Source organism: Diplotaxodon limnothrissa, linkage group LG6 (genome assembly GCF_057381915.1).
Source record: "Diplotaxodon limnothrissa isolate DT_005_m linkage group LG6, D_limnothrissa_male_GT1.1, whole genome shotgun sequence".
In the NCBI taxonomy this organism is placed as follows: Eukaryota; Metazoa; Chordata; class Actinopteri; order Cichliformes; family Cichlidae; genus Diplotaxodon; species Diplotaxodon limnothrissa.
Window position 1 is genome coordinate 17428279 of NC_140601.1, and position 16607 is coordinate 17444885.

Consider the following 16607-nt stretch of genomic DNA (forward strand, 5'->3'; position numbering starts at 1 on the left):
CACCTTTGAAACCAAAAGCAGAGGTTGAAATAAAAACCTAGTTAACAAAGCAGTGCTAAGTAGGTTAGTAGCCAACCTAAGTGCTGGATTAGTATGAGGACAAATCACAGGGGCAGGGCTAAGCATGCGGGTCTGTCAGGAGCTGTGACAGCCGTCAGAACAAGTCACTCTGACAGCCACCGCGGTCTCCATGGGGACAGATTAAGCTCAGTTCATCGAAGCATTTTTAAATGTGGAGCTTAGTAACATAATATCGTCTGACCTCCGTGTCAGTTACCTCCTAGGAAATGCAGAGACCAGTTGTTTTGCATAAAATAGCTTCTTGTCACAGCAAACTGTCGCTTAATAGATGATCTTTTAGTGAACAGAACATTTCCCTCACAGCGTCCGGCTGAATAGCGCCCATTCTCTCGCTAAAGGAATCTCTTTTTCATTGAGGCTGATCAATATAAGACATTAATCGTGCTCTTCGAGCCGTCACGCCATCACTGTGAAAAATGAACTAACCCGGCCCTCTGGTCTGTTCGCCTTCCTTCTTCCCTTCTCTTCTTCTTTTTTCCTTTTCTTTTAATTTTTAATTTTAATTTCCATTGCACGCTCTGTTTTCATTATTTAACTGGAATCCACATCTCTCTGGTTTCTCTTTCGTGTTTTCCAGATTCTAGCCTACACAGAAGGTCTTCATGGAAAATGGCTGTTCTCGGAGATTCGTGCAGTCTTTTCCAGACGCTACCTCCTGCAGAATACTGCTTTGGAAGTCTTCATGGCCAACAGGAGTAAGGCATCCCCCATAATTGTCTATGCCTAACCATTTCACCTTCTTATTGAGTACACACACACTTTTTTTTTTTTTTTTTTTTTAATGAATAATTGTGGAGAAATGGCAATCAAAAGTTGTCATTATTGTGATTTCTAATCTTTAAGAAATAATCCTTGATAACTGTTTGTTGCTTTGTGCCTCTCTGCAGCGGCAGTCATGTTCAACTTCCCAGATGCAGCCACGGTAAAGAAGGTGGTTCACAGTCTTCCTCGTGTTGGCGTGGGCACGAACTTTGGCCTTCCACAGACCAGGTTAGACGTGCGCGATTGCTTTGTTGTGTTTGTTGCTGTTGCAGTACAATCTCATGGGGTTAAAAATGGTAACTGGGGAGCAGAAGAGGATTATGGAACATCTATGGTGGTGTTATGCAAATATTTTAAAATTTCAAATAGTTTTTATTCTTGTTTCTCTCAAAAATGTACACATGGGGTTGGCCACTAATCTCCCTCCCACTCCTTACCCCGCTCCCCCCAGATATAATTGGCTTCACACAAACATAGTCCAGTTCATTTATTTATTTCCACCAGAGTGAAGCAAATACTTGCTTGTAAGCCTGCAGGGCACACACCTTCCCCCAGCCCTCTCTCACATCATGCCCACTCTGTGTGCACGCATTGCTGGAGCCGATGGTGTTGGTTTTGCACAAATCTTGCACAAAATTCACAGCAAGACAGAGTTTTCAAGACGCTTTGGTGATGGTAAAAATTCAATCTGAGGGGAAAAAATGTGGATAAGATTAAAGATTTGTGATTGGCTCTTTTAATCTGAGGTGTGCCAGAGCCCGTCTGATGGGATTTTTGAGTTGTATTTTGAGAAGATGATATTTTTAATTTTTTTGTAACTTTTTGGTATTAAGCATCACAGAATTTGACATGTGGCAACATAACAGTGAGGGCTGTGTGATAAGTAGAGTGAGGAAGTGCATCCAGTAATGAGTTAGTGTGGGTGTAGGAGAGTTTGTGTGTATAACACACAGGGTTAGGGCAGGTGAATGTGTGTGCTCGGCTCATTAATCATACTAGTTTGCCGGCCACCTTGCCTCTACGACCTGAGGACGGCTGCTCAGGGCAACCCGGTGCACGTCAGCTCATACAGCCAGCACAGCACAATTTAGCTTCATGTCCAGAGTTATGCACACACACGGATGCACAAATTAAAGCAAAAGTCCAATATATGTTCATAATTTAATCTAATCCCTCTGTTTTCAACCATTTTTCCAGTTTTGCATTCCTTCTTTTCTCTCCTTTACTTCTCCATATCTATTTATAATGTCATTTAAAGCAGTTCAAAGGATGTACAGAATTGCTTGGTGACAATATAAAAAATGTGTCAAAGTACACTTGTGTTTGGGAAGTCATGTTTTCACATTCTTTTTCTTTTCTTTTCTTTGGCAAGGCCTAATGACCATAATCTCACACATTGACATTGATTAATTTCATCATTTTCTTTTGTTTTAATTGGATTGGAGGTCATTCGTTTTTGTCCTGCAGCATACATCATTCTTTGGGGCCTCCTGTGTGTGTGTACACATGCACGTAAATATGTGTATTCAACCCAATTTATTGCGCATTTGTCTTCTTAATTAGCAAGACTGTAAGTTCGGTAGATTTTTCATAAAATGACATTTGGATTGCAAAAGTCTAATAAAGCCTGGGGCTTTTTATTCTTGCAGTCTGCTGTTCTTGTGATTTGAACGGCTACAAAAGATTTTAATATCGAGCTTTCCATTTCTTTTTATAGACGCATCTCTCTGGCCACACCTAAGCAGCTGTTCAAGGCATCCAACATGACTCAGCGCTGGCAGCGCCGTGAAATATCCAACTTTGAGTACCTGATGTTTCTGAACACCATCTCTGGTGAGGACACCGCTCAGCACCTGTGTGATGTTATTGCAGGGTGTAACACAGAGGTGCTGTGCACATTTTAACAGTCTATGATGCTAACTTTTTTTTTTAACAATATTTGTCGCCCCTCTCCCCCGTGCTGTCTCCCCTCCAGGCCGTACCTATAATGACCTAAACCAGTACCCAGTCTTTCCATGGGTCATCACCAACTATGAATCAGAGGAGCTTGACCTCACTCTGCCCAGCAACTTTAGAGATCTGTCTAAGGTAAGAGCGTGGAGACGACTCCTCTCCCCTGTTTTCACTATAATGGATCTTTTTTCTTCTTAATTCCCTGAAAAAGTAGGGGGGGCATTAACACACAGATAACTGTGTGTGCATTCTTCCTAAAGTCAATTTTGTTGCTTTGTAATTGCCATTGATCATAGTTTAGTGAACCTGCTCTTTAATCACCGGTGGCTGATTGCTAGGATTCCACACGTGCAGAGCATTTTTCCCATGTAACGACCCAAGTATTTCAGATGTCTGAGAAGAATTGATAGAATAGTGCAGTTTGAAACTTTTTATGTTACTAGCGTCATGCTATCTATGTTGATGAAGTGATTCTATATGCAGTGATTTGCACAGTTTTCATCAGCTCACAGATATATGAAATTTGAGTAACAATGTGACAAATTTCCCAAAACTGCAAGTGGTATTCATTACATCTAATCTGTATGATTAGTTGTTGACTTTTGCTAGTTCAGGCAATCTTGACCTGCTGCATTTAAAACATATGTAAGCCCCTCATCTTCTCAGTCTGCAGCTCCTAATTTGTGGTTTAGCTATCATTTTCTGGCCATAAATCAAAGTTTCCTAATTGAATTCTTTCAAGTTTGACCTTCCACAACACAGCAGGAAGTGAAGTAATACTCCCTGGTAGCTCCAGGCATCGAGTGATTGGGCTTAAAACAATGAAACCTGCCCTGAAATGCTCCCTGGCACATAAATACACACACTCGCATCGCTAAAGGATTCTCCCCCATAATTGTAGGTAGTCACGCAATTATTTACTCCCATTAACTCCCTCGCTTTTACACGTACATACTCAGATGGAAAAAGGCAAAAAAATAAAAGAGCACACCCCTTAGCTTGTCAGCTAACGTCGGTGGATGAACAGTCCAGCGGTGGGAGGACTCAGGATTAGTTTTAGAGTGGGAAGATTGAGCGAGTGTCAAGCTCCTGGTAGGAAAATGACTGAATAAATCAGCCATGGAAGCAAAAGAAAGCATGTGTTAATGGACAGGGGATCTGTTGGAGCAAATGCTTTTTAGAGGTATGCTGGAGGTCATTTGTTCAGGTGCAGACGTGGAGGTAGTCCTTTAATGAGACAAAGTGGAACATATTGGTCTTCTTTCAAAGATATCGCTCTTTGAATAAAACGATAAGTAAGTAAATTAGAGTCTGCATTGGTTCGGGTGAGATTAGACGATCTAGGAAGTCCAGTTTCCCTAATAATGTGTTTTAGCATTTCATGGAGACTCTCCAAAAACTCTTCATAATTTTCGCTCAGTCCTGTTCAAACATGACGGTATACATGTTATACCGTCATGTTATATGTTACTAATACACAGATGGATCCATGGGTGGAAATTAGGGTTCACTGTGTTGGCTGGGTACAGAAAGGAAGAGCCAGTGACCTTCTGGCTTTTTGAGCCACCATCAACTTGACTTGCTGGCATTTTGCATGTTATGTTCAAAAGGACAATGCAGATTTAGTTTAGTTTTGCAAGAAAATTCTGTAATGGCAGCAATTTTAAATTTATTTATTTATTTAGGGGACAGCAAGCCTAGTATTGCTGTTTCTTTATGCAAGCATTCATTAAAGTCCATCAACTGCCATCAACCATTGGAAATGAAAGGAAGAACAAATATCTGCAGAATATAATCCAGATGCAACGCTATTGTCCTGCACAAATACCACAGTTATGAAACACAAGTGAACCATCTCCTCACACTTTCATTCCTTCACACTTCCCTGTCACATAGATTCAAACATCTTGTCCCTTAGGTTCTCTCCAGTCCTGCTTTCACTTTCAATCTGCTCCTCTGTGTCTCCGTCCTCGGCTTTTATCCCTCCCAGTGTAGTTTTTATCCACTGTAAGCAGCTGCATAATTCTTATGTTTATCCTGCTTGATGTTGCCCAACAGGGTGAAATGTGACAGTTGTATTTGCCCCACCAATACACACACAGGCACAAAAACCACGCAGCCTTCCCGCGTGGTTTCTTAGCTCATTTCTGCTTCCTTCTCTTCTCCTTTGCACTGCCATGGAGTTTGGACAGCTCAGCCTCTGTGCTCAGTCAAGCCTCGCCGCCCCGGGGACTTGAATGAATGGGAGAGTTGGGTAAAAGGAGGAGAAACAGAAAGACGATCAGAAAGCAAAAGAAAGAGGAGGAGAGAGTGTGAGAAAGGGAGAACAACATTATTTCCCATCCCTTTAACCCTTTTTCTTTTTAAAGAACAGAATGGAAGCAGAGAGAGCAAGAAGGAGGGGAGGGAGCAGAGCCAATCTTTATTACATCTGTTTTATTCATGTTGTTGACACGCGTGTGATATTAATGTATGACTACTGGACCGTGCCAGACTGCGGTGTCTGGAAAAGGGCAAAGCAGCTCTGTGCAGCCCTTCAAATCAAACCCCCACCACACGATGTTGCTCCTACAATCATTTGTGCTCCCCGTTTCTTTTCTTTGCAACCTAATATTTGGTGACCTTCAGTTAGGTGTGTGTGTGTGTGTGTGTCTGCACCATTCAAAACTGTGCTTACTTTCCCATTTTCCCCTCTTTTGTTTGCGCTCTATTGTTTTTCTTTCTTGTCTCCTTCTGTTTTCCTCTCGTGCTCTCTTTCTTCCTCACCCTTCAAATCTCTCTTGTCCCCCTCTAATGTCACGTTGGTGGTTGTCTCTTGTAGAAACAGGTCATCTGCGAAGCCTCCAGTGACATTGAGAAGCCAAATTGCTATATGTGTGTGTGTGTGTGTGTGTGTGTGTGTTTGTCACACACTGTCATCATTCCCAGCACAACAGAGGCCACACAGAATTTATGTTCCTTGCTACCAGAGCCATTCTGACCCCAGGGACTTTCTTATCATAAACTCTAACCTCAACCTGACATCAAACGCCGACCCCCGAGATAACATTGTAGTCACGATAAGCTCTCGCTTGATCTGACTGCAAGTGTTTTAACACCTCTTTTTTTTATTCCTCCACCCCTTTTTGCACCCCAGCTCTGCATACTGTCGCACATCTCCCCACAAAAATCCACTTGTTCTTCATAAAGATGCTTTATATAACAAAACCAAACCTAAATTTGACATTTTAACAGATAAAATTCATCTTTGGGGCGATTTTTACAAAAGAAAATTGTTATTTGATCTGTTTGAACTTCTTGAGTGTTCGTACAAGGTGTCCTTACAGCAAAGGCACGCCTTCATCTATTCATAAAAGGCAAAAATATGTAAATAAATAAATCCACTCTTACTGTGCTTTTAATGAAACAAATAATTCAAACAATTGTTAATCTAATATGTACTCTGCATTTACATAGCAAGAAAATAGGACTTACTGAGCATCTTGTGTACCTTTGTGCTATAACGTGCTGCTCACAGACACATGAGCTAATGGTGTATTGATCTCATCGTACTCGCCCCATATGTTTATCCCCCCAGGCCCTCCACACCATTTTCACTGTTTAAATAGGACATTATACATAAACACTCTCTTCAAAAGGCTCTTGTGATTTATGACTCAAAGCCCTACTGATGCTCAAATCGTCGGTGAGCCATTATACTTCATCACCGGTGACCCATTAGTGTTTTAAAAGCAACGTAGCACTAGGTAATGTTCTTATAATAGTTTCTCAGGAAGGTGCTTATTGTTCCTTGAGGGAGTGTTTTTCGCTTGGTATGCCTACATATAAAAAATTACTTTTTAAATATTTGAGTTCCCAAACCTCTGATTATTTGGGTAAGGAGGAGAGTTTAGGCAGGATAACATACATAATATATATATATATATATATATATATGGATATTTTTTTTTTTTTTTTTTTTTTTTTTTAAATACATCTCACCATAGCAGTTTTAAAATGTCACTGTTACACCATCTGCAGCTGCCTTCTTGATTTAGAACAGATTAAGACTAATTCAGCATTATTTTCCCCATCTTTACTGAAAACTCTGGCTCAGTTTTCTTCTGTAGTGTACCCTTTAGTTAAAAGTATGTGATCGGTTCATTTGTCTGAGAGCTCATCAGAGTGCTATTCTTTGCCACGACGTATTGGGTCAATCTGTGATGGGGCAGCAGCAGGCGCTCCATCAGCGCACTGCCGGCCGCTCTGCTCTGATGTACGGCACCGTCGCTGCCGCTTTGTTGTAGCTACTGTAAGCTGAGAGCGCTAGCCCCACAGTAATTTACAGCAGTAAACAATGTCGGGCTCGAGCAAACCAACAGCCCCCACGTGCCCTCACACACAATTCTCCCTCTCTCCCTGTCACTGTGGCACTTTCAGTCTTTTCTTTTTTTTTTTTTTTATATGCCTCCTCTCCCTTTTCTTTTTTTAATGAGCCGACTGTTATTAGGGCTATAAATCAGGCCAATGGGTGTGATGTATAATTCACTGTGTGTACTCACCCACCCCAGTGGCCCTGAGGAAGCCCACAGTGTATCACTGTCAACATAGATCTGCACAGTGTTGTGGCACAAGGCAATTCGCTGTGTAAATGCACATACGCACAGGAGCACTATTTACAAAATAACCAAAAAAATGCATGCATTGAACAAAAAAAAAAAGCAGCAATAACTGCAGGACCGTGTGCATCACTCCCAGTACACACACACACAGGTACACAAGCATGCACCATTACACCCACATAAAACAGTAGCCATTGCACAGATCAATATCATAGACCTGCCCTGTATGTGTCTTGCTGTGACATGCACCCTATGATATGAAAGAGATCCAATTGATCCACACCCTACTAGGCCCCCATTCTCAAAAGGGCATCATTCCATTACCATTGATCTGCTGTGTGTGTGTGTGTGTGTGTGTGTGTGTGTGTGTGTGGGGGGGGGGGAGCAAGATGATGGAGCGGTTCGAGGGAATGAGGCACAGCCTGCAGAAGACTAATAAAAATTGAACCAGCCTGAAAGTGATTTCTATAAATGAGTATTTAAATAATAGGCGAGCTGCACAGGGTTATTGGCTTTTTTTTTTTTTTTTTTTTTTAAGAGCAATGGAAAATTAATGCAATTTAACCATTTTTTTTCTGGACTATAAATAGGGCTGGTGACCAGTGTATTAGTTACAGATTAATAAAAGTAAAAATTAAAGGAACCCACAGCCTTGCTATTGATATTCTGAGTAGGCACTCTTTCATTGGAGCACATTAGTTTTCTCTGACAGACTACAGCTGCAGGGGCTCGGTTTCACAGCCTCTAAAAAGCACTCTGTGGGAAAGGATTGATCTGTCTGAAGGAAAACATCATCTAATATTCATTTGAGATAGCACAATGGTTATTAGCTTCATTCGCCTTGCAACTATTATGCAGCAGTGAGTGGTCCCTGTATTCACAGTAAAATTCAGTACTGCCTCCCTGCTTTTGGTTTGTGTTTTTTTTTACTTTCACGCATCTATCGTGTCCTAATATCTGTTTTGTCGTATTTATTTATTTTTCAGTTTAGCTGTTTAACATGTTTGACCTATTTTTTGTTTGTTTATATTTATAGCCCATCGGTGCTCTTAACCCCAAGAGGGCAGCGTTCTTTTCAGAACGATATGAGACCTGGGAGGATGATCAGGTGCCGAAGTTCCATTATGGCACCCACTACTCCACCTCGAGCTTCACCCTGATGTGGCTGCTACGTATTGTAAGTGCAGTGCACGTTTGGAGTGTTTAGGAGCATTCGTGACTTTTAATATAAATTCTGGAAAATAATGAAATAATTATGCTTGTGCAAGAATTTCACCTTGCTCTTTAAAAGTGTAGTTAAGCGCAGTATTTAAATTGGATTCTTCTTTTTAATGAACAGTACATTCATGATGTAGAGGTCATGAATGTATTCTTAATTAGACCTAGGATTTTATCAAATTAAGAGTATATGCATGCTAAATATTGCATAGCATGCATGCATGGGGTGATAATAAATGAAAAGCAAAAGCAGTGCACCTAAAGGTCTGACCTTCACCTTGATGCAAATTCTCAAGGTTTTTCTTTTTAATAACAGGTACTGAAATGTGATTTTGTTTGTTTTTGAAGCACATTAGTGGTGTATATTTTGCACTAGAGTGCTCTCTTGTAGTACCTTTGTTGAATGGATGCCATCAATCTTTCCATACTACACTCTGGGGAGAGGGAGGTTACTAAGTTTCTCCAACGTGCAGTTTTCTGCTGTTATTGTCCCAGTAGCTCACTGTCTCTGTAACTCCCAGTAGAGTTACCTCATTGATCTCTGCACGTCATTAGCCAGCTTACTCTAAAGCCACTTTACCAGAAGCACTCATTTATAACTCTCGCTTAAAGATCAAACTTAACCTTAAATATGAAATGAAAATGGGTTTGTGTAGTAACTGTGTATTTTGTAAGATTTTACACTGATGTATAAACTACAAGATCAATTTGCTCACTGTCCCACCGTTTAAAAAGATTAAATAAATGAGGCTTGCGTCATTTCAGGCTGGACTTAATTAGCTATTTACAGTATTAGTTTATAGCTGTGGTACAGCACAGTGTGCCCGTGCATCAGAGAGATGGCTATTGATCTGCCCTAACAAGATTATACGTGATTAGAAATGCATCAGCAGCACATGTGCATTGATTTTAGTAGCACACTGGGAATATTGTTGTTTTACTTGTTCATTTTTGGCTTTAAGTTTGTTACAGGGTGTGCAGAAAGGGTCAATTCTAGGTCAAATATATTGACAGAGTGTATTCAAACTGTAGACATGTTGACAACCATGTTTTCATTGCAGAAAAAGCAATTGGGTGGTTTCAGTTATAGGAGTAGAGTCCCCAGTTTATATTCTTAACCATAACCTTTATAATTTCCAGGAACCCTTCACCACGTTCTTCCTTAACTTCCAAGGAGGAAAGTTTGACCATGCTGACCGCACCTTCTCCTCAGTATCCAGGGCTTGGAGGAACTGCCAGAGAGACACATCTGATGTTAAGGTACCATTCATACTTATGCATGCTCACAATGGATCTGGGGACAAAAATAATAGAAGTTGGACGATAAAGTCCCGAGCGCTGCAGGAGAATAAATCCAAGTCCAACACACATAAAAAAGAGAGGGTTTCAAAAGAGTAATGTCCAGTCACTACCAATCATTGTCCCTACACAATGATAGCTTCCTGCTCTTCTGATCAAAGCGTTGGTTTAATCCTCATCTGTCCCAGCCGTCTGTCTCAGATTCAGTCAGCTATAACATGGACTTGAATCCCTGCCCACTGGGCCCCCAAACTCTGCTGCGCCGACGGATCTACCCTGAAACGGCACAGGTCATTCTCATACCAAGCGCCTTCGAACCCCCAGCGCACACTTTAACTGCTCTCCTAAAACATTTACAACTACACTCAGACATTCTCTGTCAAAGCTGAGTTTTGCTTGCTCTCCCGGCACTGGGTCACTGGATGGGGGAACAGCAGTGGTGTTGGGGGTTTTGACGCTTGATTGCGTTTACCCCCCTCCCGCATCCCTCTGATAAAACATGTGGATTGTGTTACTGTGTAGCTGGCCAATGCTTGATTGCAAAAGCCCAACAACAGCCTTAGTTTGCTCTCTTAGTCTCAACCTGTCAATGTGGATCAAACTGTGAGAGCTCAACTTCAGATCAAAACAAAGAGGAAATCTGGACGTCGTCAGTTTGTTTCCATGTTCAGCTTGAATTTTTAGCATATTTTGAATGAAAATCTGTCGACTTTATCCAGTTGGATGCACACATTCATGCTCCTTTTTCTGTTTTTGCTCAAAATATGAATGTGTGCAACCAACTGGATGCAGTCCAGTCGCATCCATATTGCTTAATTCCTCTTTTAAGCAGTAGAGGAATTAGGAGTGAGATGTATCAATTCAGTAGGGTAAGTACACCATTTAGCTTTAGTATTGGGACCATTGATGGCAACCCTCTGTCTCTGCCAGAGGGCAAAAAGCCCCTGTGTTTTCATACGCCACTGTTAAAGAAGGGGTGATAATGGGCTACAACACCTAGATTCAATGTGTCTCTAGCCTGGGTGACGCTAGAATGACCTGCCACCCCCAATCCCCTGACCCCTAGCCTCAGCCCACAGGCATCAGAAGGGGGAGACACAAGAGAAGAGGGGTTAGAAGTAGCAACAGTGGAAGTGTAGCTGGAGAGCCCAGAGGCCAAAGCCCCTTCCAGTGACCCATGACAGGACAGGATTGGGGATCAGAGGGGCTGGCCTCTGACCAGGCTGGAGCAAAAGGGCCACTGCACATAATGGTCCATGTAAGGCAGGCTTGAGTGTTGGGGAGCGAAGCCCTCAAGGTTTCGTTGGGGTATGTGCATGCGTGCGTGCACGGGTGCCGCTCTCTCCTGCTCAAATTTACAGCAGGCTGTAGCCGGTGAACCCGGGTGAGCAGGAGGCCTCGTTAAGAAGGTGACCTTTAGTTTTAGGTCAGCTTTTGTGGAGTGAAGAGATTTCAGAAGTGAGGAAGTGCCGTGTTGTTTTAAAGCTGTGTGTTTGCTTGCTCATTTGATTGGATCTTTTCACCCCATTAATGAGAGGGGGAGATATTGTGCAGCTAATTTGATAAGAGGAATGTTATTATTTGCTTGTATTTGTAAAGATCATGTTACATATGCTAAGAATTGAATCTTTTCAAAATGCTTCTTGACTTCCGAGTTTAGTTTTTTGGTTTTTTTTGCTTTGAGTGTTAGCTGTCAGCCAATCCCCACTTAGTTTTGAAGGTAGGCCATTCATTTCTAATGCTAGGTTATTAACATGTTTGTCACCAAATTCCCTTAGAAATGCCCATAATTGATTCTTTATAGTGTTTTCTGTATATGCAGGTGAATGTAGTTATAGATAGTTATAGTTCATATAATTATGTATTTTGTTACACAAAACCTGTCAAGTCTTCATAGAGCACATGGACTGTATATTAAAAATTTGAATTAGGACCAAGTCATCACCCACTGGTTTGTGAAGTCCTGTCTTATTGGCTTGAGATCAGAATTTGCCCATCATCACACTCATCTTACAGCATCTTTTTGGACTCTAATGAGGACTGTAATATGGAAATGATCATCCTGTTTTATTCACTAAGAATATAAATTAGTGATTGAAAGTATAAATGCATGTGTCAACTGTTTACTGCTTTCCCCAGTCAAATAGGATGAAGGGTAATTTTTCCATAGATGCTTTATAATCTGACTTTTTTTGCAACTGCCCCCTGCTGACCATAAGACAGAATGCACTTCAAGGCACTTTGCTTTCCCTTCATTTTTTTCAGTCTATTGGGGAAAAATGCAAAATACCATATATTTCACGCTCCACTTTCCTTTCCTTATTTGCATGACACAGCCAAGAACTGAACCTTCCCGTGTCCTGATTGTGTCGAAGTTTGTGAGACGTACCCACAACAATAACACAACAGCTAAAGCCTGGGAAGCGTTGTTGATTTATCTACATGTTTTTAAGCTCAAACACAATCTTAATGTTTATACTCACTGTGGCAAGTTCTGCTTTGTTTAGAATGACAAATGGCTAAACATATAGGGTTACATCTCCTGTCATACTTGCATTTCTCTTCACTCTCGTGCAGATTGAAAACATGCTGTGTTGTTTGTGACAGCCAAATAAAATCATCATAGTAAGACGAGAATTTAGCTGACTTTTCTTTGTTGTTGTGGAAGAGAGGGGAAAATCAGAAGTGAACCTTTTTTTTTTTCTTTTCTTAGACACAAAGAATATGATCATTGCATCAGAATAGGGAGAAACCACAGCCGAGTGCACTCAGAGGCTTTTTACAACAGACCAGCGTCATGTAATTTCCACAAATAATTCTGCCATTCAGAAAACAATACAGCAATTCTATCTATATACAAAAGCAGTGCTGCTTCGTTGTGTTTATTTTCCCTGCTCTTGTTCTTCTTAAAGAGTTACTCAACACTTCAAAAGGGCTTTTTGAGTTGTAACATAATGTGCTTTAATTTGGGGAGGCCGTCCACCTCCCTTAGCCCACAGTTTGACTTGGAGTCTGCAAAACCACACTCATCAAATTTATGCTGATCAAGACTCACAGGACTTTACACTCTTTTTTGGGGGGGGTAAAGCTTCTACTTATTTACTCCCTGACATCTGTAGAAGCACCAGCCCAGTTGCTTTCTTTCCTTTCACACCCACACAGCACTGTTTCACATGTGAGGGCGGTACCTTGATTATTTGAACTGGTTCAGGGCCACCTTTTGTGAGGCACAGACCCAGGGGTGAACATACCCTTTATCTTCTTGGACATCATGTTCAGATCTAGCATTGCCGTTATTCTAAATTTCCATTGGTGATTATGCAGAGCTTTCTACAGCTGCAGCATCATGTCCGATAACTGTTGCAGATTCTCAAACTGCTTTTTTTTTCCCCTTTTCTCCCGATAACCAGTGTGTGTTCATTTATGTGTCTGTGCTTTACCCTTTCAGGAGCTGATCCCAGAGTTCTACTATCTGCCTGAGATGTTTGTTAACGCCAGCAATTACAGCCTGGGAGTGATGGAGGATGGCACTGTAGTCTCTGATGTTGATCTGCCACCTTGGGCCAAAACCCCAGAAGAGTTTGTGCGCATTAATCGACTGGTAAGAAAAGTACACCTGAATGCTGTGTCCCATGTATGATCCAGGTTAAAGCAAGTGTGCATTAAAAATATACTGAAGCCATCATAGAGTCTAGGCAAGAAAAAAAGTTTTTGTGTCGTCATTCATGTATAGCCTTGTTTTCTTTCTTCCTCATATGGCACATGGCGCAGGCCATCTGAGCCCCAAGCTTAGCTGGAAATGCTAATTTAAAGAGACAGTGTTATTTCCTGACCTTCACACAGTTCTTCCTGTTACCCGAGCCTCCCCTCCTCTCACGTGTCCCAACTTTCAGATTGCTTTGCCGGCAAATTGATCCAGCTCTGCCCCATCTAATATCCCCATGCAGCCTCACGGTCCCTCTCTCTGCTCTGTTCATACACATCTGGAACATGCTGGTGTGTGCAACTGCAACTGTGTTTTTGTGCAGAATAATTATGCAGTATCCACTTTCTGATCTCCCTTTCCGGTCCGCCTGGCCAAAGGCAGAAATATTCTGTGTGTATATTCACGTCAGATGTTGTCAGAGTGGCTGCCGTGTTTTCATTATACTCTAGATGTTCTCTTCTGTGCTTTACACAACATGCACACACACTGTTGGGAGACTAAGGTAACACTTTGGATCAGATTTCTCAGCGCTAGAAGATCTAGGAGCCTCAGATGGGGGGTTAACATTTTCTCTTCTGCTTTGCTGAAATTGCTTATCATTTATGCTTTTAGCCCTTTTATCTTTAAAACATTTTAACTTCATACTGACAGTGAAAGGACAGCTGTCCCCTTACAAATAAAGCTTATTCATAATTTTGTCTGTCTGTCTGCATAAACACAATTACAGAAGAAAACTAAACTGTGGGTTATAACGCAATGTAATCTGGAGCCTAGCGCAGGCCACTTTTCGCTCTCAGTTACATATTTGGGGTAAAAGCAGTGGCAGCTCCATGTGTGATGTGTGCCCACAGTAGTAATGGGTGCTGATGATGCTGGGTGTGCTCTGTGACCTGTGCAGTCTTATGGTGGGGGTCTGTTAGCTAGCCTGCTGATATGACCATGCTGCTATCATTAATCACACACTTCCCTCTTTTTGGCTGTCAGCATGCAGCCCGCTGTGGATGTATTAGAGGGACGCTTGTTGTGGCGGCAGCGTTGCAGGCTGTTGTGCAGTGTTTTATACTCACGGGGAGGAAAAGTTGAGTTTTCATTTGTGCTAAATGAGGATTATATTTGACAGATATTTGGGAAATTGTTATGCATTAAAAAAACAAACAAACAAACAAAAAACAGAACCACTAGTCCAACTGTTTTTTTTTTTTAATGGCGTGAAGTTTAAAAAGTTTTGGATTGTTTTTATTTAGTTTCTTAAATTAAAAGGTTCTGTCAGACGTTACTTCCTGTTAAAAGGGAGTTTTTCCTCACCACTGTTGCCTAATGCTTGTTCACAGTGCTGTAGTAGCGCCTTACAAGATACATGCCTTACAACAGCGGTCCCCAACCTTTTTTGCGCCACAGTTGGCAAAGTTTTATGTCCGACAGTATTTTCATGGAGTCGCAGATAAATAAAATAAAGCAAGTACTGGTACGAGGAAAAAAAAAAAAGATTTATTCGTAACACATGGGAAAAGATCTAGGGAAACAGAGATAACGATAAAAATGATAAAAAAAATAATGCTAAAAACCAATGAAAACCCTGAAAATCATGAACTTCACACCCTCTCTCACTCGCACGGCCTGGTACCAAATGACTCATGGACCGGTGCCAGTCTGGTCTCCTCTACTTCTTCATTTTTCCCCCTTGCTTCTGTCCTTTGTGCTCCATTTGGCACTGCAGATGCAATTTGGACTCTATTTTGTCTGCAGCCATACTAGTAATGCTGCTTTCAAACTGGTAAAATTTCGCTCTGCTTTTTCTCTCTCTCCTTCTCCAAACTGAGATATTGATCCAACGTACAACCAGCAGGCAGGTGTAGGTGCACAGAAACATAACAAGCTTAGGAAAATAGGTTTCATCCCAGAGGGACTGTGAATAAAAGCTTTGCTATCAAATGTCAGTTTAAGTATAATTTTCTAATTTATTTGGACTGAATCACTTCCTGGAATCTGTTGGTTTCGCTTAAAATAATAAAAAAAGCTGGGATTGTGAGTGTGGGAGTGCAGTTTGTCTTTGTAGTTTTACCATTTTAAGAGGCCCAGTCGTATGCTACAGATCACATAGAAACAGCACCAAGGTTCAGGGAGGGATGTGTGGGTGGACAGGTCTCTGGTCATGACAGATAGCTGGCATTAGAGGGTGTCAGCTGGCAACTGTGGTACTGTTGGGAAAGAGATGAGCGTGGTAGAGAGGAGAGAGGAAGAGTGAAGGAGTTAATGGGCTGTTTGGCTCTCTTTAGCTTGTCTGCTGCTAATGGCTTTGCAACACAGGGATAGACAGCAGGAGAGAACACGCAAACACACGCAAATGCACACTCGCTTACAAACACACACAGGCCTGCTGTCTCCACTCTGGTTATGAGCCTTAGATGATTAACAGCTAATTAGGGCCCAATCTGGAAAGGCCATTAAAAGCCTCTCACAGTAAAGGATTGTGCTGCTCCGCAAATCGGCAGCTTGTTTTTGTTGTTCAGAGTTTCATGGTTGGTTGGGGGGGTAAAAAAAAAAGATGATATAAGCCTACCATCAAACTGTAGCCGGGTTCATAATGCTTTCCTTTAGAAGTGTCATAAGTTATCGCTAATGTTTAGCAGGAAGTGTGTTGCATGGCAACAGATTAACTGCAAGTTTATGCCTAGACAGTTTATTGTTCAACAAATGTCTTACACAACACTGAAGGCTCCACTTGAAAACCACAGGTCTGAAGAATAGTTGGATTTTTGGGGGAGGAGGCGGAGCAGCACCTCCGCGGCTTAAGGGAAGTGCCTACACAGTATACTTAAATGCTTTCTTGTAAAGGCACACTCCCTTTTTCGTGGTCCATCACACATCCACACATGCATCCCTGTGGAGACACAGGGGTCTTGAGGCAGCATGCCACGGAGATCAGGGGCTGCTTGTTGTTTTTACCAGGGGGTCGAAGGAGAGGTTAAGAACTTGATCCCTCCTCC

At 41.7% G+C, this 16607-nt stretch overlaps 1 protein-coding gene across 1 annotated transcript in view; it reads left to right on the forward strand.

Annotated features, from left to right (window-relative positions):
* The window catches only part of lrba (LPS-responsive vesicle trafficking, beach and anchor containing), a 176218-nt gene that overhangs the window by 127165 nt on the left and 32446 nt on the right, over positions 1-16607 (forward strand). The window contains exons 41-47 of the mRNA XM_085356880.1: positions 659-776; positions 969-1071; positions 2561-2676; positions 2819-2931; positions 8434-8574; positions 9756-9875; positions 13363-13515. Coding sequence (XP_085213006.1) covers positions 659-776; positions 969-1071; positions 2561-2676; positions 2819-2931; positions 8434-8574; positions 9756-9875; positions 13363-13515 — 864 coding nt within the window. The remainder of the gene's footprint in view (positions 1-658; positions 777-968; positions 1072-2560; positions 2677-2818; positions 2932-8433; positions 8575-9755; positions 9876-13362; positions 13516-16607) is intronic.